Genomic DNA, 23,809 nt, shown 5'->3' on the forward strand with positions numbered 1-23,809 from the left:
TTATGCTATGTTAGTAAGTACTTAGTTAAATTAACATAGCACAAATAGCTAGGTACCAATACCTACCATAAATTTAAAATTCAATAGGTTTTTCTTTATAAACACTTTAATAGCACAGTCTTTATTATTTATTTTATTATACTTACTACATTATTAATAATACCTTAAAGCTGTATGAGTTCACAAATTACTATTTATTGGACCTAATAAAGCAGCAATAATAGTGCTCAATTTCGGTCCAAAACGCAATCGATTTTCAGTCTTAATTCTATCCAAAAAGATTTCAAAATAGTGAGGTCAACTATAAGGATAAAATTGTGTAGAGGAAAATTTAGCTTCAGCAGAAGAAGTAAGGTGCATTTTCAAAAGTTCTGTATTCTTACCATAGAGTCCACCCTCCTTCAAAAGGGGGCGTGGCTTCAAATAGCTGCGAGAGCGAACGCAGACAGCTTCTCAGTTGTGAACCGACATCCGCGCGTTCCAAATACAAATCGAATACTACATTAAAAAATACTGATTGACAGATCACGATAATTGACTTTTTTATTCGCGTCTCAGTGGCCAGTGTTAAGTGCGGTGACCAAAAAGGTTGAAGAACAAGTGTCAAAAATGGATTCGGACATCAGCAAGCTGCAGACGAAAATCCCTCCTAAAAACTTCTCCATAGAATCCATAGTCGGCTTCAACGACCGCCGCTCGCCAGACATCGACATCGAAAACAACATATCCCAGGATTACTCCAGAAACGACATAAACTCTGAAGACGAAGAGAAACTAAAAGACAGCAAAATGGGGTATTATTTTCCGCAGAATCGCGTGCCGAATTTTCCGTTTTTCATGTCGTATGACAAGAGGGTTTTGGGGGGTGGTTTTCAAAATGGCGGCGACGGCGGGAGGCTGGCGGAGGATCTGAAGAGAGGGTCGAGTCCGGCAAGCGTCCGAAGCGAGGTGGACAGCGACGGCATCGACGACCGGCCGCATGGTGAGATATTTTTAAATTTAATAATATGTTTAATGACATAAACAAGTAACCGACATGACATAAGAATCACGATAAAAATTTACGGCCACAACATGTGAACTAATCCAATTTCACTTCAAAATTCTTGACAGATGTGTCAAAAGTCAAGCCAATACCTGGTTATGCTCTAACCCACTATGAAGAAATTGGCACTAAGTTCACCGCACATTAACCGTATCCTAAAGGGATCGCCTCTTTTTCTGATGAAAACTAGTAGAAAGCGAATATCTCGCGCCAGGCGTTCGTGACATTCATTGCCTTGGCGATTAGGTTTTTCTTTATAGGGTTTACGTTTATTATTATTGCCTAATCGTAATATCTACATGCACACAATTTAATGCTTAAAGGATGTTAAATCATGTTACTGATATTAGGTAGGAATTATTATTACAGGACAATAAAATAATCGTCCACTGCTGGCCGTTATAGATTCAATGAGTCAATTCAGTATTTAGATACAGGTACGATGCTATTAATACAGTCATTACTAAGTCGTTAGAATGTAACCCGCCACACAAAGTCGAGTTTCGAAATAATAAAATAAAACGGCCTTAAACGATATCGATACTCACTAAAAACCAATAAAAATATAATCCAAATTACTTTACAACACCAAATAATATTGTATCGTAAAATTTATCTTTTTTTCAAAGGCGGCGGGCGATGGCAAAGGCTCTCTTCGTATACAGCCTCTTTGTTAGATTATGCCTAACGGGAGATTCACTAATTGTCGTTTATTGTATCTTGAACGCAGCGATAACATCAAACGATTTTTTTTAATAGTTGTTTTTTGTTTTAGCGGTAAATCTTAATGATGCTGTATTGGTAGTTTTATGTTCGTTTGTATGTACGAAGTTACCTGTTACCTAACTGTGGCCCTAACGTCCCGATTAATTGATTTAATATGTATAAAACTTACAAGGAATTGTGTGGAATTCAGAATTGACACTTTTCCACCCGCAAATTATATTAAAAAATTTAAGTCAAACTATCTTTTTTTTCTAAAACACTTTTTTTTGTATGTGATACTTACACCATTTTTTTGTATTGTTTATCAAAACACTAGCCTAAGCCCTGAGCCCAATTGTCTAGGGATTAGGTTGCCTTTTGTTATGTAAACAAGGGCAAACATAAATACTTACTTATTACTATATTAACATCATAATTAAACACATTCGCGAACAATTCATAAAAACAATGTTTTCACTAACATAACACTGGCGAAAAGTGGGTGCAGCAATGCACCTCTGTCTACCCCACAAGGGAGTACATTAGTACAAAGTGTGAGTGTTTTTTTTTTTTATATTTGTCGTTGTCAGTAGCGGAATTTTGAATTTTCTAGAGTTATTTCATTATTGTAATTATACCATTCGGTATTTTTGCCACCGCCATCGCCGGCGGCAATTAATATCTCGTATCTTTAATGTAAGTACACAGGCCTTTATAAAGGTAAGCGTCTACCACTCGGCATCGTACGCAACGGACGCATCGCATTCTGTATTATTTATATAGAAATTCACACACAAGTGCGTCCACTTCATCGGCATTGCCGACGCCGCCGCCGTTTCTCCATCCTCCGTCATTAGCTGTCAAACGTATAGATATTATAATAATCATAATATTATTTTGATCTCAATACGTTCCTAATTTTAAAAAATACTGATGCATTCAGATTAAATATTTTTGTTACGTATAATTATTATGTTTATGCAAATAAAATGGATATGAACAGTTGATTCTGAGTCATCATCACCATTCGAAAACTAAACATGTACTTACTCTCAGTATAACAAAGATAAATTTTGACATTAACACACTAGCAAACCTTCACGGTATAATTTTGACAAATTATCACCCCAAAACAGTAGCTCTTCATTCAATATTGCTACCGTATTCAATGCAAACAAAAAAAAACATCCTCAACGCAGCTTGACGTTTAGTGTAAATTTTACCGCCAATAGAAATGTCAAAAAAAACATAGACAATGAAAGAGTGCAACAAAGAGTTCAGCCTCTTTTCAAATAATGGAATGTTGGCATACAAAATGGATTGTCTTTGCTCAATTACGGTATGTTGTCTGTGGCCACATTGTAAGGACGAATTTCTCTTTTATTGCACCCGTTTTACTTAGAAACTTAAAGTTGGTATTTGGGTGACCGACTTTGTTTCAATTTTAGTTTACGGCTTCTGGATTTTTGAGAAATTGTTTGCGTGACAAATTTATTGTTATGGTAAATATTAAGAACAATAAAAATAACAATTCGAATTCAAACTCATAACGTTTCCCCAAATCCAACTATGATTTAGTAGGTGCCTCAAACATAATAACAAGAAATGATTATTCCAATAATCAGTAGCCGAACCTAAACCTCCTTGATTGGCTACTATTAACCCGAACCGGATGTGTTCACGATCAGAAACTAAAACGGAAATGACTATAAACCGCGCTCCTCATTTTCATCAGACATATTTAGCACCTATAAAATGGCCGACAACGAGAGAGCTCATAGCCACTTATCCAGCTCTTGGAAATTGGTATATTAATAACTAATACTGGAGTAATAACGTGCCATGATGTTCAGCGGGTCTTCTGAAAATGGTGCGATGAAAGGCTTAAGTTGGCGGCACACAGCGAGATTATTATTTATATTTTAATAAAATTTCATATTTATTAGTAGGTGATTAAGATTGGTAAAAAAAATATAACACGTACCTACCTATTATAAATAGAGACTTTACCTTTTATAGACCAAACAAAAAAAGTTTGAAGGATAACATAATGCTACGAAAAAAGTGCTACGGTTTCGTAGCTTACCGTAGCAGCCTACAAAAGAATTCAACGCAACGTGCAAGTGCATAATATTTATTCTATATTATTAATCATACTATTAAATTGATATGAATTTGTATTTCATACCTATAATTTAAACTGCATATTACGTTGTTTATTTATAAACTCATACTCACCGTCATAAAATACTAGTGAATGTAGTACCTATTTACGTACTAAATCTGGTAATCTGTAATAAGACACTAAATACTAAATGCGCTTTGTACACCACCAGCTTTACAAAACAGTTTTCAGTAGAAGAGCACAGTCTGTTAGACAGAGAAAGAAGACGTTCTAATCTACGCCCGCCCTCATTGGCGGGGATTAGGACCCCGGCCGGTGATTGGCTGGCGGCTTATAGATTTTTTACGACCACCACAGAGGCGGTTAACTACCAACTGATGATATGACAGTTTACTTTTTCATCTCACGAAATCGGTCGTTAGTCTAATCGGCCAGTAATATTTGGTTGTTTACATTTTAAGCAGTGCGCTCTCGATTTAGTATTTTTTAAGTATTCTATTTTCAAAATGGAGTCTTTTAGATCTTTCGCTTTGGAAGCGCCCAAGTCACTTCGTTTGCCGCTCTCTATCGAATTTATGACTAATACGGACATTAGTAGTAAATATACGGATATAAGTGTTGATAGCCCACCGTCGTCGCCGAAGAGCAAAGGTATTTACTGTTCCATATTTTATTAAACATGAATAGGTACCTATAATTGTTCAGACATAATCTTGTTGACAATGTGTCATTGTAATATAATTTACTCTTATAAGTTGCGTGAAATAATTGAGTAAGTACCTTAACATTATACCTAAGTACTTTACACTAAAATTTAAACCAGGGTTTAAAAATAAATAATTATCCTTGTCTATAATTATGTAGGTATCTGTAAGAACTAAGCATAATAAACAGTTTAATATATTATTTTAAAAGGTATAATATATGTAACCGTTTACTTCATTATAGGTAGGTAAGTAAGTAAATACACTTAAATTACTGTAATCTACCTTTTCACTAATTAACCGACTTCGGAAAAAAGAAGAGGTTCTCAATTCGTCTGTATGTATGTTTTTTTTATTTGATTGCTTTCTATTATAACTAACAACGTTATAATTATAACCTAACGCTAGTTTGTAAGTGTAGGTAATCAGCTGTCCTTCAAAATAATAATATGCATTTATTTTATAGTTCCAAAACATTTCCTATTCCTTTCAGGTAGTTTCAAAAATTTCAAAAACAATAGACAAACATTACGAGCGTCATAACCTGGCATAATTTTTACACAGCCTTTACAAAGTACCGCCTTCTTTGACGGTACCTTTTTGGTAATTCTAGTCCCGTAAACCAACAAATTACTTTGTTATCTGAAATTTTATTGCGGTCGAGTCAGTTAGATAGAAATACCGTTAAACGACGTTGAGGTCATAAACGAAAAGATTGACAAAAACTACGGAAAGCCAAAGTTAAAGTACTTACAGATTTTTTTAATTATATTTTCCGAAATTATTTAGTAGGTAAGTAAAGTAATTAATTACCTACCACCGTCATAATTACACTGTTCAACTATTACAGCAGTTACCCGTCCAATTACTACAAATAGCTACAATAGCCCATAAGGTGCTTAAATTTAACTCCTATAGGTAATTAACAAAACCACATCTGTCGAATCTATCGATTTATTGGCAGATTAACACGAATCAATGCCTTCCAAATGGAGCGTTTAAGAAAAAGAAAAATGTCACGCGTGGGTGGAAGTTCCCGCCACAAAATTGACAACTCTACTCTGTTGTCTATGCCCTTTCTAATTACATTCGGCCAAGTTCCATTGTCATGTTTAGAGGGGGTCGGGCACGCGATATGTCTTGTCAATTGTGCTCAAACTGATTTTGTTTTTATTGCACCGTACTCCCTACTGTGATATTTATCTTCATTTGATTGTTGCCGACTAGTAGTCACGGATTTTACTGTGAAGGGGAGAGCGTCTAGGGATGGCACATTGTAATTGGTTCTGTATTGGATAATTGGCTGCCAATTGTTTTCTTGTGAACTGTGTAAATCTGTTTAATTCCACGGGGGAATCAGTACTTAGCTGTTTAGCTGGCTGCAAACATTTGCGCTGTTGCACCCCTTTATTTTTTAAATTTTATTTTTATGTCTATTAATGTTATGATTATCTAGGCACCTACTATAAAGACTCATATGTCATATTGAAAAGACCCTAGTCAGTCAAAGATAATAATTATCAAGTTTTTACATAATCTTAAGAAAAGTAATATTCTCTTCCGGTACTTATTATAATAAGAAATAAATTCAAAATATCGACCGTTCCATTTTGAAATCACGCAGTTTTTTTAAGGGCTGGTTTATGTTTTCTTTAATTTGGTATAACTTGTAATGTAAAAATAAACCTATTATAAGGCACTGGACACAACTCCTTTTCAGCCAAAATCACAGACCAAATACGACCAAAGACTCATTGAACAATGGCGGCGAACCGACGCGTGGCCAATACCAGTGAGGGAAGATAATCCAATTGTTAATGTATCGGCTATCGGTCGGCGACTATTACCGGGGCAGTTTGCCAAATTGACCGTCGCCATTATTAATTACCCGTTTAACTCCGTAATTGGATGATACCTACACACGTGCCGGGTGCAATGGGGTTTGGTTGTGTCATAGACTAATATTACTCTATGGTTGTGTTGTTTCGAGAATGGTTTGAATGTGTTATACAGTTTTGAATTGTTTCAATACAAATCTGAAGGTATAACAATTAAAGCTACCACATAATTTTGTTAATAATATCTATTCAAATACCTATGTAAGATTTGCAAGTATAGTAAAGTTATAAAAGATCATTGAGTTTCCCCGACGCAAGTTTTACTGGAAACCAAAAGCTAGAGCTCATAATAATGACTTCTTTTGTCTTACGGCCTTGTGTTCACTTATGCACTCATCAAGTTACTTTCATTATTGACAGTAGCAATGTGCCGGCCTTTACCCCGTTATTACTCTATTCGAAGTAATGTTGTCCTTTAAAATTATCGGCCATTTTGAAACAAAGCCGCCTCAAAATGAAAATGTTGAAACCGCTCTTGAGCAAAGCTACAAATATAGGAGGTGATGTTCAATTTGAAATCGGTTAAAAGTAGACGGTAAAAAAATAAGGTTGAACGCCGACTCATAAAAGAACACTCGCAAATCCTATAGATAAGTCAGACGGAAGCGTTTTAAAATTATAAAAAAAAACTGTTCCGTATTTACACAAAAAAGTTGACACACGCCATAAAAGCCCATGTGCAGACCAAAGAGTCCGGAAAGTCACTAAAAAGTTTCATTTCTAAACAAAATTTGTTAATTTATAAACTGAAGGAAGCTATGGCTAGACGATTGCAAATTGGCTTCTGAGTGTTCTGTCGCCACCCAGCATGGGAACCAGTCAAGTGGCGGTGACGCCGAGTGATCGAAAAAAACTAACATCTGTACTGAGAGCATTTAAATCCGCAATAAATTTTCCATGATGATGGCTGAATGATGTTCAGTATCTTTGCTTTAAAGATTGAATTAAAAATAAATTTAAATAACATTTTATGTTAATCGTAACAAGGAGTATTTAAGTCGAAAAAAATGACCAAAAAGTATCTTAATCACGCCGTTGCTTGCCCTCATTAAGCGCATAGACAATACGTTACCTAAAAGCATTCATATTTCTTTTTTTAGCGGCCAGTGTCAATAGCGCTCCGCTTTGCCGCGCCTTTTTAAATTTAGAACCACTTCAGCGACTAATCAGATTGGTAAAGATGTCGAGTTTTTGTCTGACGAGCGGCGATCGGTTTCTTTGTGGCAAACTCTATAATGGCCGGGGAAAATACAGTTCTAATAAACACGTATACAGCATGGGAAAATATTTAATTAGACAATAGCTTATTTGTGTTTGTCTTGTGTTAATGTATTCCTTTTGAAATGTTGGGTCGGAGCAATTAGCACCTCCATGGCTACCGGTTGCGTTCCGATGCGTTCAAGATTTTCTTTCTTTTACAACTCAATCTTGATTCAATGCATAATTAGTCACGATTTCTGGTAAAGTTTCGAGGAGCAATGGATGGGACTACAAGTAGCTAATGTCTAGACAAAACAGTGATTTAGATAACGTTCTATTAAGGGAAGGACTGTTCAAGTACAAGCAACCCTTTAAAGTAATGCGCCTCCTTTTATGAAACAGAAGGATTAGTTATTATCGTCCTTTAGAAAGTGATTAAAGGATGCTCGACCTCTTTGCTTACGGTTCTTTTTTTAAAATCGTCCGTTCCCGTCTGTTTCAAGTTTGGAAACCTATAATAGCACAACTGCTGTATTATTTAATTTCGTCATTCAAAAATATACTCTCTTTTTACTTAGTATATTAATATTTATTTCTTTTTGTTCACAGAATCCCTGAGCCCTCAATCGGAACAGACCAACCCAAACTCAGCACCCGACCCCAATATCAGGTAAATAACTATCTAATAAATACATATATTTTTTGTCAACTTCCCTCAAGCTAAAACGTATTACACGCAGCATCGTTAAAGACTTATAGCATCTTACTTAATTAATAATTAATAACACACCCCCACCTAAGCTTTTGTTTATTTAAATTCCAACAATGTCTGTCCACTATTAGATGGGTAATTAATTATTTATGTATCTTTGTTCGCAGACGATACCGCACAGCGTTTACAAGAGAACAACTAGCCAGACTAGAGAAGGAGTTTTTCAAAGAGAACTACGTGTCGCGACCAAGGAGGTGCGAACTCGCCGCGCAACTCAACCTGCCAGAATCCACCATCAAGGTTAGCATACATATTACAAATACTATTAGTGAAAACCTCAGAATAATAATGTCTTAGATTTTTTATTTAAAAAAGTAAATTAACTATATTGTTATGACGTCGATAATAGTGCCGAAACTCAACATCTACTCACAATGATTGCGTGAAAATTTAAATTGGCCAGTTTAGCGTACTTTTTCGAGTGTGCTCGTAAATTGCAAGTTAGCATGTCAAAACACTCTTTATGATAAACACATTAAGTATCATGGCCGTGAATGATGCCTCAATTAGAACGTAACAATTTACAACTTGCAAAGACACAGATTCGCCGAATCGTTTGAGTTCTAAAACAAAGACTAAACATGTCAAGTAAAAAATCAAATAAATCGTGCTCAGAAAATTACCTCATCATTTGTGCTATCATTCAATAAAAAAGGTTTTACTGAATTTAAACATTCTTCATCAACATAAAACACTCTTTGGAATGCCGTTCTTTACGCTAATTTAAATTTCGAATCTCCATTTTACCGCGTAAACATCGGCAGTCATAATCTCAATTATCACGTCCAACAAAAAGTCCAACGGTCCGTCCAGAAATAAAAGAAACACGTGTTTTTATTGCCCCGCATTCGAATTTTACATTCACGCTAATTTGTCGATATGCATTAATAAAAGAGCCCGAATACATATTCAGTAGCTGTAGACGCTAATGAAGATTAATGCCAAAAAGAACGAGGCGATCTCGCCACTATAAAGCACTTATTAGTGGCTGTATGAACGATCCTACAGCTCCGTTGTCTATGGCCGGTCGGCATCTGTTTTATGGCGCGATTATACCAATTAAAAACTATCAAATTATATCGACAGAGGCTTCCATTTGATGCGTAATAAAAATCTGGATTTTCTACACTGTGTTTGTTTATTGTGATGGATGTTTATGGCGGCTATAAAATGTGTTCGCGCTTTCTCTAATTTGAGGTTTCTCTTTATGATTATTGGCTTTTTTCGACGAAATATGTGCGTATTTGCCAGATCCACGAGATGTGCTTAGCATTCAGATTACACATGAATAAATAAATGCCTTAGTATTAAATTAATTGCCAGCCTAGCACTGGCAGTCGTAAAAATACTGGACTTTGTGATTTCGTGAGCGACTAATTAAAAGAAAAACGTTTTCAAAATGTTCTTATGAATTTCGAATAACTACGCTGTCGTAATTCAATCAGCCGCGGTATTCGCACGCAAACTCCCGCCAATTAGCACTTCCGTCCGCCATCTTGTGCCGCCGCCATTTCTCCAACACAAAAGAGGTTTTAAACGTTTTCAAAGGGAAAACCTTTATTTGCACACTTTGTTGGCAGCAATAACTTCTGAACCTGCATAAGTTAATTTTAATGTTTCTATTGACAAACCGTTTATATTCTCTTTGCCGTTTACCTTTATTCTTAACCTTCTGTCAGTAGGTTTCCCTCCTTCAAAACAAACATTTAAACTAACCTACATCTCTTTTCTCCTCAGGTATGGTTCCAAAACCGAAGAATGAAAGACAAGCGGCAAAGAATAGCTGTGGCATGGCCCTACGCCGCAGTATACAGCGATCCTGCATTCGCGGCTTCTATCCTGCAAGCGGCCGCTTCATCCGTAGGTTTACCCTACGGTTACCCGTCGCCAGGACTCTTACCCCCCTTCCACAACCCCGTGTTGCCCGGGGGATACCCTTACCCCCCTTACCCGAGGTATCCTTACATGCCCACAGCTCCTACACAGTCCGAAAGCTCGCTACGGCCGGCACCGTACCCCAGTTTTAATATCAATGTAGATAAGTAAGTTGGTTTTGAGTATGTGACATAGACTGTTGTGTTAGCTTCTGTGGAAGAGGATATAGAACTTTAAGATGGTATTACATCTTTCAAAACTTTCAAGGAGTCAAGGGGTTATCCAGCTTCAAGAAAACTGTATGCGCTAACCATTACTTTATCTCGATGTAATAAACGTACATCGCGACCGCTCCCGTTTTCCGTCAAGTAAGAGTGACCTCTTAGTTGTAGGTTGTAAGTACAATATAGTTAGTTACAAGTATTTATTTAAAAGTTAGTTGAGTACCTAATAGACTTCTACAGTTATGTACGCGTAAATAAATGATTGTTATTGTTATGAGTTTAATGAATTGGAAAAACTTGAAACTCCTTTCATTATTTTTCTTCGACAGTAAGTAATTTTACTCGCTATTAAATGTTCATTCCATCTGTAAATACATATGTAGTATTTAAGTTTGTAATATAGACAGCTCAGTTTTGTGTTCAAATATTAGATACTTTATTAAATATGTACTTACCCAGTTGAAAAACCTACATATTAATGTATGATTTGAAATAAAATATGTAGGTACTTACATACTTAAAAACCAAAGCAAAATAATGATTTTTTTAAATCTCTCAAATTAATGTGCAATAGGAATAAATGAGAGATTTAATTTGTAAATAATTTAATTATTATTATAGCTATGTATAAAAAACCTTTAGCATTATGTTTTAGCTGTAATTTTTAAACATAATCCACAATAATAATGTGAAAAAGTTATCATCATTTTGGAATAAATTGTAGCTACTTATGCACTTAAATAGTGTAAGTAAAAATGAATGATTCCTTAGGTAATTTTAACTTAAGAGTACTTTTAAGTATTATTGTAAAAAGCTATATACATTAAAATATAAAAGAGTTATTTATAAATTTATACTGTAGTTTTCTTTTTAAATTAAATATCCTTCAGGCCTTTTGGACCATGGCGTATCTCATCCACTCATTTCTCAACTGCACAGAAGTTTCGTACATTCCAAGTGTAACCAACACAGGAATGACGTAACTTCCTCCCAAAACGAATGCACCCTGTTGGTATCAAAGAGGTGGTATTCCGAGCAGCGATCACAGGATTCGATACTATTTTAGAAACTACACAAACATAATGGAAAAAGAACAGTATCGTCAACTGTCACTGTCAAAAAGCAAGGCAAATTTGTCAGTTCCAAAAGTGACATTTGTTTTTTCCATATGTTTGTGTAGATTCGAAAATAGTATCGAATGCTGTGACAGACGTACATCATAATATAGCGGCGCCTACGTTAAGTAAGTAGGTACCCAGCGCACTCAATGGCCACTTTTTGTGTGACCCACGGACTAGTTACATTTTAAAAAGGCAACACATAATAGAAAAATATAGCAACAGTTTGCTCCTGTAGATAGTAGGCCTTAGGGTCAATTTATACTGGGGCAGAGTCGAAGCGCAGCGAAGCGTCAAATTCTTCACAACGAAGGCCCGGGTCTCCTATTTGCGCCGTGGGTCGCGTCCGGCGTCGCGCCGTGGGCCGCGTCACGATGCTTACTATAGAAATGTACTGATGCGGTCTCCCTCACACGCCGACGTTGGCGCGTAGACATAATGAGCATTGTGACGCGGCCTACGGCGGCGGCGGCGTGACGCTGGGCGCGATCTGCGGCGTAAATAGGAGACCCGGGCCTAAAGCAAAGCCGCACGAATGGTTGGTTGCGTTGGTCACGCGTAGACGCGCGAATCGCGAAGAATGCGCGCGACTTTTTAAAATCTCAGTAACAATGTGTGCGTTATGCTGTGGAGTTAATGTTGTATTTGTAATGTTCAGTATTGAATAGACGCTTCGATGCGCTTCGACTCTGTACTAGTATAAATTGACCCTAAGATGGATGAAATTGTCTATAAGTACTATAAATTCTCTAAGCTATAATGCCGTTACGCTATAAAAATGCGTAGAGTGAGCCCGAAACTAGCAAGCAGAGTGATGGTGGTGTAGCAAGGTCTGGAATAAGGTCTCGGCTTTCATTCATGAGGTTGTGGGTTCGGATCCTGCCATGTAACAATAAATTCTTTAGAAACAATACTCTTAGGCTACGTCCGCACAGGCAGGAGGTTTCCTTAGCGCCTAGCGAGTCACCAAGCGAGTAGCTCAGTAAAACGAACGTTCTGGAATCTTCGTGAATGGCCGCACTGATACACGCTAACCGACTAGCTAGGCGCCTGTCCGAGCGTAGCCTTACGGTAAAAAGAGGCAACGCGAGGAAACCTGCACATCTAGAAAGAAAGAAAGAAAAAAAAAATTTGACACCGACAGCAATACTAATAAAGTTAACTACAACTAAATTATATTTAAACATAAATTATTTCCTGTCATCGTCAAAAAGGTTGTCCACTCAGCTAATGCAGTGCTAGATTCTAGACATTTCTAGATGTGTACTTACCTACTTACTTTAGTACTAAAGCGATACGCCGCGCCGCTAACACAGTCATTGGCGGCGACAAACTGTTTTCCTACTGGAGACGCAGACGGCCGACATACACATGAAACCTATAAAGGTCTTCGCACATTATAACAACTCCACGCCAACGCGGCAGCAACTCTACTCACACTCCTTTAGTTTTTCTAGACATTTAGTGTACGATGCGTAGGCCACTCGTTGTACACTAATTTATATTAATTTTTTGAAATTAAACCTTGAAATTTTATGACACAGGGCTTAAATATCAATATCTAGCATAGAGTCGAGTCACCGGTGAGTTGTTATAATGTGCGAAGACCTTTAACCTCCTCTTTTGCGGTTCGGTCCCGGCAATACATCTATGAGCGAACACTAATTCACTCTGTCGGTAAATAACCGAACTAATAAAACCGGTAGCACCCGCCATTGGCGGCAGACAATAGGAGAGTCATAGCGTGTACGTATAAAGACACATAGTAGAGATATTGCAGGCAGTACGAGGTCTTGGTTCACGATATAGATTTTCTTCTTAGTGTGTCCAACAACGATATTTTAATATAAATAACACTCCACTTCATCCATTGAACTCTTATTTTGAATTAGTTCGGTTAGAAGATTTGTGACTTTATTCATTGGTACAGTGCCACAAACTTATCTGTTCCGGTGACAGTTCATGTAAATGTGTAATATTTCTTCATTCTATAAGATTTTAAGTTTGCTAGTAGTGGTTATTCGCTCTTGTGGTTTTAATAAACCCATCTTATCTATATCAATGTACCTATAATTCATTAGTAAATAATGAGATATGGATCAATTTAGTTAGCTTTCACCGGAACATATAAGTTTGTCGCACTATATAATCGTTGTCATTAGGTTGAACTTCAAACACGGTGTGAGAATAAACAAAATGTGGACAGTTTTTTTATTTGTTTCTGTATGTGACATTCCATATTGCTAATCTATGATATCGAAGACTATCACAAGAGCTGGACTAGGGTTTTTCAGCATGATTCAAAGGTTTGACTAAGTCACGATTATAATTCACTCTACCACAAGTCCCAACACTGCGTGCAACATGTCCACCCTGCTAATAGTGTCAACGTGCGTCTTTAATTAAGGGCGACCGCACATTATTGACGTGTAGGGTTGGTGACGGCCTTAACAAGATGGCGGCGACGCTCCCCGTGCGTTGATTGGCTCATTAATTGCCTACATGAACACGGCATACAAGTTTGGAGAACGGAAAAGGCAATGCAATAATGATTTAGTAAGTTTCAAAATAAATGCCTAAGAAATGAAAAATTTCCACTTAGGTACAAAACGTCGATACCAAATGGCCCCATTTTTTTCAAACTTAGAATTTGATCAAAATATTTTAATTTGTAGGTAGGTAGTTGGTGATTTTCTGATGCGCAATTAAATGTTCTTCATTATTGCAGACGGCGTTATTAAGATAGTTTTTTTTCGTTTAGAGGTAATTTGGTGCTATGTTTTCAGAGGTCGTAAGTGCAGGCTAAGCATATTGTGTATATACCTAATCAGAAAACTCTATCAAGTGACCTCAATTTAAAGAGACAATTTTGTCTTAGGTAAGTACATATTCTTTTGTCTTTAGTCATTTATGGCTTGGGTAACCTAAATAAACAACTAATATACTACCTCTATCTTAGCCAATGAAAGCCAATTCTCATAATAAGCCATGAAAAATACATCCGACGTATGAGGGAAGAGATAAGAGCCTAATAAATGATAAAGAAATAACGGGGAGAAATTGCTTTTCGTGTAGGGTGACTATGGTTTTTATTTATATGATTATTTTCCTGTGTTTTTTTATTAACTCTATATTTTTACTACGTTTTTGTTGCAATTATTAAAGGGTAGAAAAGTTTAGGTATGTTATAGGTACTTACTTAAATAAAAATGTTCTAAATAGAAGCGTCCGTAGTCGAGCGGGCTTCAGTGATCGTAACTGATCACTGACGTTAAGTAGTAGTAGTAGTAGTATAACTTTATTTTAATAACTTTATTTAATACTTAAAATCTATAATACAATAAGGGCGGCCTTATCGCTAAAAGCGATCTCTTCCAGGCAACCCTAAGAGTTAAGAGAGTAAATTTTGCATATAAATAAATAAGCAACAACTGGCACGGTCAGCCATTGGATGGGTGACCGATTTCAAGTGGTTCTTTTCTGGACGCTTCCGTGCTTCGGACGGCACGTTAAGCCGTGAACACATCTGACAGTCGGGTTGCGCAGTTGCCCGACAACAAGGAGGACAAGGCCTAAACCCTTCCTTCATTGGAAGGAGACCCGTGCCCCAGCAGTGGGGACGTTATAAGTCGTGATGGTGATGAAATATTTAGGTAGGTTGATTCTATTTTGTACAATAAAAAAAATAGGGATAACTTTATCAACACTTTATTGTACACAAAAACATAGTATAAAAACATGAAAAATTAGAAACACAGTAAAGCATACAACGGCGGGCTTATTGCCAAAAAGCAATACCTTTCAGCCAACCTTTATTGATGGATAAAAAAAAATACTAGCTCTTCAATTACAGATACAATAACTACCTATACTAATACAGCCTACAATTATTGTTGCTCAGTCTTAAAAAGTACCTATATAAATGTATTTTTTCTTACTTGGCACAGATTTTGGGCAGTTTTAGAGTGTCTTTTTATTTAAATTTATTTAAAAACTAAGTTATAAAATAAAATATAATGATAAACGAAATACTTACAAACAAAAATGATTGATTTCGTAATTAAAACATTTAATTTGGCTGTACTTTATTTCTTTAATAGTTTTTTTTTATTTATTAAAAACACAAAGATTGTTTATCTTTTGTACAAATTAAGAATGAATACAGTATACATATAAAAAGTTATATTTCAATACAAAGCAATAGGTCATATTATTTAACAATGAGCAATATATTTGCATTTGCTTAGAGTAACCTAGGTAAAAGAGGCAGAACTCAAAAACGCATATTAAATTGACTCTACATAAGCTTGATCAATCTGATTACTACGATCCGATCTACGCACCCTATTACAAACATGGCTGAACTATCTTAAATAACTATCTAGCAGTTTATTGCGTGTCGCAAACATGACATTCCCTCTTCCTCTAATAATAATGCATGAAAAATATATCTCTTGTTAGATAAAAATGTAATATAAATGATAACTGGATAATAGACGAAGAGCGATTTTCGTGTAGGGTGACCACACGTCTGCGGTGTTGAATGGGCATATGTAAAAATAATAATAATAATAAAATATTTATTGATCAAAAAATGTAAGATAGACATACATTGAGAATGTGGTACTGCTGTATGTGTGAGTAATTTAAGCTTATAAATTATAGATAAGTAAATACTTTAATTTCTAAGAGCAAGATTTAACTGGAATGAGACGCTATTTTCACGAAAAAAACTTATAGGTTATATTTATTTATGATTTAATTAAAAACTTTTTTTAAATAGCTATATTTTATTTGCAATCCTACAAGTACTAATGAAAACAGGCGGTTTATTTAGTTTATCTAACCAGCAATGTAAAAGTTATTATAATAATAAAGTGATGACTCCTTATTTACGTGATACAAAAGAAAACCGACCATTTGTCAACAAAAACAAAGATGGCATCCGAAAAATTCCAAAGAGGTTCCAACAAAGCATAGAGTTGTTGTCCAAAAAGTTTTGTGAACTCAATAATAGACTCCATGCTGATTTATTTGTTTATAGCGCTGCGTTTGAGTTCCAGTAGCAAATAATTAGCTTCGGTGGCCATTGTAATGCGGACATAATCTGTCTTCACCATTAAATTGGTGTGAAGAAATATAATGTAACAAGTCATACACTTTTGGGAGTTAAATATAAAAAAAGACATATTGTGTTTAGAAGGACAACAATATAAATGAATATAGAAACCGGGCCTCCTTCTGGTAGATTTTAGTTTAAGACAAGAAAATGTGTTATTCTGGCCTCAATATTCAAAGGCTTAGAACGAAAATGTCTTTAAATCGGTCGAAACCTCTTTGCTTACAACCACCCTCAGCCAGCACTTAAGACTTTTTAAATTAATCGACCATAAAGAACGCGGCGCGAGCAATTTGTTTCGGCCAATCACAGCGCGGCGTAGTTTTTTTCAAACAGCCAATGGCGGAACAGAGATAAAGGCCCGTTTCACTGGAAAGTTCCGGTCAGAAAGTCCCTGTACATTTTCCCGTTAGGTAGCTGGGAAAAGCGTGCACGGGATTTTAGCCCGTATTGTATTGTATAATCAGCCATCATGAAAGGCGAGGGCGATTCATGCAGCCATTTTACTGGAGAAAGGTCTTACTTCGCCCGCTTTTCCGCAGTGAGAGTGAAAGAGAGGATCATATGTTTTCACACTGGCTGAAAAGAGACGAAGTGAGGGGTAGTTAAGCCTTTTCCGACATGGAGCCTGGTAAAGTAATTTTCGTGCTTTTATTCAGCTGCAGTAGCGAGAAGAAGCCATACAATGTAACTTTTCTGAGAGTGTATTTTGTTATTTGTGATATTTTGTAACAACTCTGGAAAATACTAAGCTGAATAACAATTTTATTTGTACTTAGATATGTACCTATTCTACCAGCATGCAAAATAGTCAGAATACTATCGACCACTTCTGGACGTTGACCTCTGTCACGATGTACATAGGTTCATCCAACCACTACCTGTTAAGTTAATATAATATTTTAAGTAGGTAAGTATGAACAAGCTGAAAATATTCACTCTACAGTTACGTCAACCTTTTGCCGCCTATGTCTCGTCCAATTACGCTTGCATCTAATGAAAACTTTCATCCTACGTATTTACCTACTATTCAACAAAATCTTGTTCTACGTACAGACAAACCTGGACCCCAATTCTCGACCACTAGTCTTTAATCTCTGGTGTTAGAATTCATTGCAAAAAAGTAAATAGTATCCATTTTGCAATGAATTCTAACACCAGACTTTAAAGACTAGTGGTCGAGAATTGAGGTTTGCTGACTTTCTGAACCACCACTCTAACCCTTTCCCTGCACCAACTTTCAGAAATTTCGTGAAACGCACCCGGTTACATTGTAGTGTCACTGTTTATACTTTAATAGGATATCATAAAACAATCGAGCTCGCCCCGCTCAGTTATTTCCACGGACAATGATAGCCGTTTATCCGCCGCTCCACCGAAGCCATTTTGCGCGGGAACGTTCTAAACGACGTTAATTTTGGCGCGAGACGAATGGCTGACGCTGCGGCAGAATCCGGTTAATTTGTTGTTGCCAATGAAAGATGTTATTTTGTAACCATTTTCCGCGCTTTACATTTTATTTCCGAACTGTTTTCCAACGTTTAGGTACCTACTTACCTAGCTATTTTGTGGCTGGCTCGCCGTAAAGTTATACAACACTGGCATAATGGGTGTTGAACAGAGACGTAGAAAGGCGGTAAAAAAACAATAGCGCGGGAAACATTTTGACGTTTAGTGACAAACGTCAATTTATGGCTGCGTTCAAATTGCCGCGTTCTGTAATTGTCCAAAAAGGTTTTATTTCGGCCGCTGATGGCTGGTTTCCCGCTGGGCTAGCCTGCTTGTTTAGGTTCCAGTAGCAAATGATTAGTTTCGGTCGCCATTGTAAAATGTAAATAATCTTGTTTCTGGTAAGAAAAAAAACGATGAGTGCAAACTGATTGGTCTTGCATGACAATAGACGCTTTCTGGGCAAACACGTTTCAGAGAAAACAAACACAGCTTTTACTACTGCAGTTTATTGCGGGGTTTTATGGTATCTCACACAATAACTTATAAATCTATCACCACACATTTTTTCTGTACCGAGTACCGAGTAGGTACTTTACTAACTTGTTTTACTATGAGTAAGAATTAGGTAGAAGCTAATGTAAGTTCTACCTAATTTTTTACGTTTATTACGGCAAGTGCTTCTAAGAGTTCATAATATCGTAGGCATAGATCAAATATTAAAATATATTTATATGTATATACATTTAATTATGTGCATCTCACACACGGCCACCTGACCCCAGTCTTGGCAGACCCTGTGATATGGGTATCGGACAGCTACACAAAAACATAGATAGATACATCATATACATAAATACAACACAAAAAATTAACTACCACGACCCGAGTAAAAATATCAGTCTTTAAACAAATATCTGCCCCGACCGAGGTTCAAAACCGGGACCGTCAACATAGCAGTCAGAGCAACTAACCACTACAACATTCGGCATTTTGCATAAACTGCCTTTCTCCGTACCCTGCACCAGCAAATCAAGAGTTCGGGTACCAAATCACGCGCCAAACTATACAGTTTACGGCGAAAAATTGTCGCCATAAAAAACGGAAGGTGGACCCTTTGCACTAAAAGAAAAATTACGGCTTCATGAACGCACGAAGGTTCTCCCAAAGGAGGTCTGCAACATTTTGAGAGGGAAATATAGTGCAGATGGAGACATGATCGCGCGAGGATATCTGTGATGCCACCCGCCGGCTGTTTATGAGCAGGGCCCGTGCCTGGACTTTGATTTGAAAAAAAAAGAAATTGGCGGGCTAGCGTAACAAAATGTTAGCTGGCATTTGTTTTTCACAAATTAAATTATAAACCATGTTTGAAGTACTTACTATAAGCTCCTTGCTTCTTTATTAAGGATTCCTAGATTCTAATACATAAGGTTTTATTATTTGTTAGTTAATTATATACTTACAAGAATGATTCTTACCTACCTTTCTGTTTTAATCATGGAGTTAATCTCTACATTAACAGATGAAAATATAAAACGTACCTAATTAAAAACAATAACAACAAAACATAATCAAGTCGCGGACCTTGCTCAATCAGAACAAATTATAAACCCACCCCTCTCCATAGACAATGAAACGCGGAATTACACTCCACTCATACCAACTTGTGAATAAAATAACACCTCATTTATTATTAAAATTTTCGTCACTGGCAACCCTCGAGCGTCGGGTATAAAATCATGGCTGCGTGTGACCCGCGCGAATTGAATTCGAAATTGGAATCAAAAGACAATCCTTTTTTTATTGCGACAAATGGCGATCGCGTTCCGGTCGCCAGTGTTAAATTTTATATGGTCTGTGAGCAGTTTTGGAGTTCTGTGGACAGGTGAGGCCACCAGTGAAGGTTTTAGCTGATAGGTAAAATTTGTAATACTTAAAAAATCATTAGTATTATCCTCAATAATATTTTTGCCCGCTGGACTGACGACCTTAGGCCCGAGTGTTATGGCACTCCTTGGGAGAGACCTATGTCCAGCAGTGGATGATTATTAGCTGATGATGATTCTCAAATGTAATGTAGGTAATTGGTAACTAGTAATTCGGAAAATTATTATAATACACTCGCAACTCTCGCAAGAAATGAATAAGTTCCACCCATCGAAGTAGAAAAAAAGGTTGTAATCACAAAATGCCGGCACCAAATGGCCCTCCTATAAAAACATTAAAGGCTGATTTTACAATAGTCAGATAAAAGTTATCTGTGGAATAATTATGATGCTGTCGCGACTGAATATTTGTATTAGACAGTGACAGCAACAATTTTATTCCTCAGATAACATTTATCTGACAATTGAAAAATCTGCCCTAAGTAATTTAAAATTTTAACACATTATTTACGTTATAGTTGGTAATATTCAGATGCGCTATTAAGTTCACTTGAATATTGCAGACGGCGTCATTAAACTAGACTTTTCCGTTTAGGAGTAGGTACCTAACTTAGTGCCATAGACTAAATAAGTCTATGTTAGTGCTTAGTGCTTGGAATTTATTCATTTAACTACGACTTAACGTATCCGTGAGGATATAGACAAACTATACTCTATCTATTATATTATTGGTTTTTTGACATTCGAAAACCCATACATATTTGATGACTTTAAAGCAAAACCAACTTTACTTACCAGACATAAGGAAACATCTAAAATACAATAACATAGTGGAAGCCATAGAGCTTCTGCGTGAGTAGTTATAGAAAAAAAAACAAAAAACACGCACTCACGCCTTGTACTAATGTACTCCCTTGCGGGGTAGGCAGAGGTGCATTGCTGCACCCACTTTTCGCCAGAGTGTATGTTAGTCCCAATGTAATAGGGGGCGGGCCTATTGCCATTTTACGGGCACATCCAAGACCCGAGAACAAATATCTGTGTTTAAACAAATATCTGCCCCAGCCGGGAATCGAACCCGGGACCATCGGCTCAGTAGTCAGGGTCACTAACCACTACGCCATTCAGTCGTCTATATAGTTATAGAACTACTGCGAGTTTTACATTCCTATTCATCATATTTATAATGAATATTTTTAAAACAGCGGCGGAACCCTTCACCATATAACCTGTATCCAGTGTCACCTCGTCAAAAATTCCCAAGGCTCTGTGACCTGATTGGTCGGGATCAATGGCTGGTCCGTTTTTTTATCTGTGTGCCGCCGAATTACTGAGTTTTATTATCTGTGATCCGAAAGGGTCAGGCTCTAGGCTAGAAGATTGTTGGAGTGCCTGTTCTGAGTAGCCTGGCACAAAGAGTAGAAAACGGCAATTGAAATTAAATAAAAAAATATGCCAGGTTTAATTTTGCACAAATTTATGAAAAGTACTTAATAATCTTAACCATATACCATATACTTTTACCATATCTTTAAACATATATGTTAATATCAGAAAATAATAAAAAGTCTGCAAATTTCATAATTTGTTACAACTACTTACTTACATCATCATCATCATCACGACCCATTACGTCGACACTGCTGGGGCGCGGGTCTCCTTCCAATGAAGGAAGGGTTTAGGCCTAGTCCACCACGCTGGCCAAGTGCGGGTTGGTGGACCCCAACACAAGCAAGCTTGTGCTGAGAGCGTTGTCGGGTAAGTGGGCAACCCGACTGTCAGATGTTTTCAAGCCGCCCGAAGGCCTCTGACTAGGCTTAACGACTGCTACCGAAGCAGCAACCGGGACCCACGGCTTAACGTGCCGTCCGAAGCACGGAAGCGTCCAGAAAAGCACCACTTGAAATTGTACACCCATCCAATGGCTGACCGTGTCAGTTGTTGCTTAACCTCAGCGATCAGTTACGATCACTGAGGCCCGCTCGACTACGGACGCTTCCTCGACTACGGACGCTTCACTTCGCTTACTTACATCACGTGAGTACAAATGTGCTGCGAAAAGTGGGTGGCTCGCTTGTGACCTTGTGAGCCACCTCTGACTACCCCTTCGGGGATTACAGTCGTGAGTGCATATACATATATATATATACATAATATATACTTACATCACATAATATCCGTTTGCGGTTATCTAGCTAGTATACACTTCTAGCTGTATATCAATATCACCTGCTACGAAAATGCTACGACGGACTCGTAGCAACATATTGGCTACGACATGCTACGGCGCAGCGTGGTAATTTAAGCCTATATTTTTAACAGCAAAATCATTACTTTTGTTTTTTTTTTTATAAAAAAATTAACTTTATGATTAGTTGATGACCATTAAGTAATTGAATCAAAGGCCTGTTCCATTATGCCTGGATATGTTGTATGTTTGTAACCGTGAGGCCCCATTGCGTCTCCGCGTTGTGTGGTTTTCCATATTATATGAGATACTAGCTGAGAGAAAAATAAAATATATCAAGTACTTAATAGTTAACTTACAAAACTAAAGTCATATATCCATGGTGCAGTCAACGAAAACCTATGTTATTACGGCCATCCCACTATCCTACTAATATTATAGGTTATAGACCGTACTTAAAAGATGAAAGTTTGTGAATTGACACACTGCATTGACATATAGGCTACGTTTTACCGTGGGGAATTTATGAAAATGAATTGGCGGATAATGTAAGAGCAACTTTGTAAGTACATAGCTTTTTCAAATTTTCTGCGAGATAATCTTACCCGAGAGAAATAATTATAACTGTGTCTAAATACGAATGGGTAGTGTGTAAAAGTTGAGATAGTCAAAGTTGTTAAAGAACAACAACTTTAGAACGACCATCATTATTTCCAAACCGCGGCATCTTTGTAAAAGGTAAAAACCACATGTTGGAGACCTTCAAAACTTGAAATAAAAGGAGACATTTCTACTTTACTGCCCACAATATTGCGGTAGACATCGTAATAACATTACAAGTACAATAAAACCATTTGAAACACTACCGTAAAACTATAAAATCGTTTCTACAACGCGACCTTGACAAAATGGCGGTCAAAATTGAGAAATAAAAGTTATGGTAAGCAAAAACCCTATTGTTAGACATGACAAAATATTTTCTTTTCTCTCTGACGTATTGTCAACTTGTTTTGGCGGCAAAGCCGAAAGGAGGCGGAACCTATTCGGCCAGTACCTTAGTTTTTTTCCGTCGCGGTTGCGTTCATAATTTGGTGTAAGAAAGTTGTAACCTTTTTGGTGTAAAGATTTCTGTGGTGGAAGTGTCCCCGGTTTTGCATTGGGCAATAAAAGTTTCTGATAAGTTTGTAAAGAAGAATTAGCCATGATAGTGTATTTAGTGACTGGCCACAAACTTTGTTCATTGTCTTAAATATAACCTTTTACAATTTGCCAAAATGTCAGTGAGCCTTTACATCTCTTTAATAATACCGTTTATTTGTCCACTGAAATATAATATTGAAATCACCGCACCATATTTTCATGATAAGTGCCTATACTAAGTACTTTCACACAAGCTTCCACTAAGTAAAGAGCAAAAAGTAGAGCCGTGGTGGTCTAACGGATAAGTTCTTGACTTTTATTCGTGAGGTAGTGGGTTCGAATCCGGCCATGTACAATT

The 23,809-nt window shown here is 36.9% G+C and overlaps 1 protein-coding gene across 1 annotated transcript; it reads left to right on the plus strand.

The window, feature by feature from the left end:
- Positions 1-442: 442 nt before the first annotated feature.
- On the plus strand, positions 443-11,035 carry LOC105393571 (segmentation protein even-skipped). The gene is made up of 4 exons (XM_011565354.3): positions 443-982; positions 8,287-8,347; positions 8,557-8,689; positions 10,187-11,035. The coding sequence occupies exons 1-4, from the start codon at positions 610-612 to the stop codon at positions 10,493-10,495; spliced, it is 876 nt and encodes a 291-aa protein (XP_011563656.2). The 5' UTR covers positions 443-609; the 3' UTR covers positions 10,496-11,035.
- The last annotated feature ends 12,774 nt before the right edge of the window (positions 11,036-23,809 follow it).

The sequence above is a fragment of the Plutella xylostella genome, chromosome 2 (genome assembly GCF_932276165.1).
Source record: "Plutella xylostella chromosome 2, ilPluXylo3.1, whole genome shotgun sequence".
NCBI classification, from domain to species: Eukaryota; Metazoa; Arthropoda; class Insecta; order Lepidoptera; family Plutellidae; genus Plutella; species Plutella xylostella.

What these genes read in the sequence shown, in the direction of transcription:
- LOC105393571 (XM_011565354.3), top strand. Translation starts at nt 610, where the DNA reads ATGGATTCGGACATCAGCAAGCTGCAGACGAAAATCCCTCCTAAAAAC. An exon ending in CATCGACGACCGGCCGCATG is followed by an intron (nt 983 to 8,286) that starts GTGAGATATTTT and finishes TTTTGTTCACAG; the next exon opens with AATCCCTGAGCCCTCAATCG. An exon ending in GCACCCGACCCCAATATCAG is followed by an intron (nt 8,348 to 8,556) that starts GTAAATAACTAT and finishes CTTTGTTCGCAG; the next exon opens with ACGATACCGCACAGCGTTTA.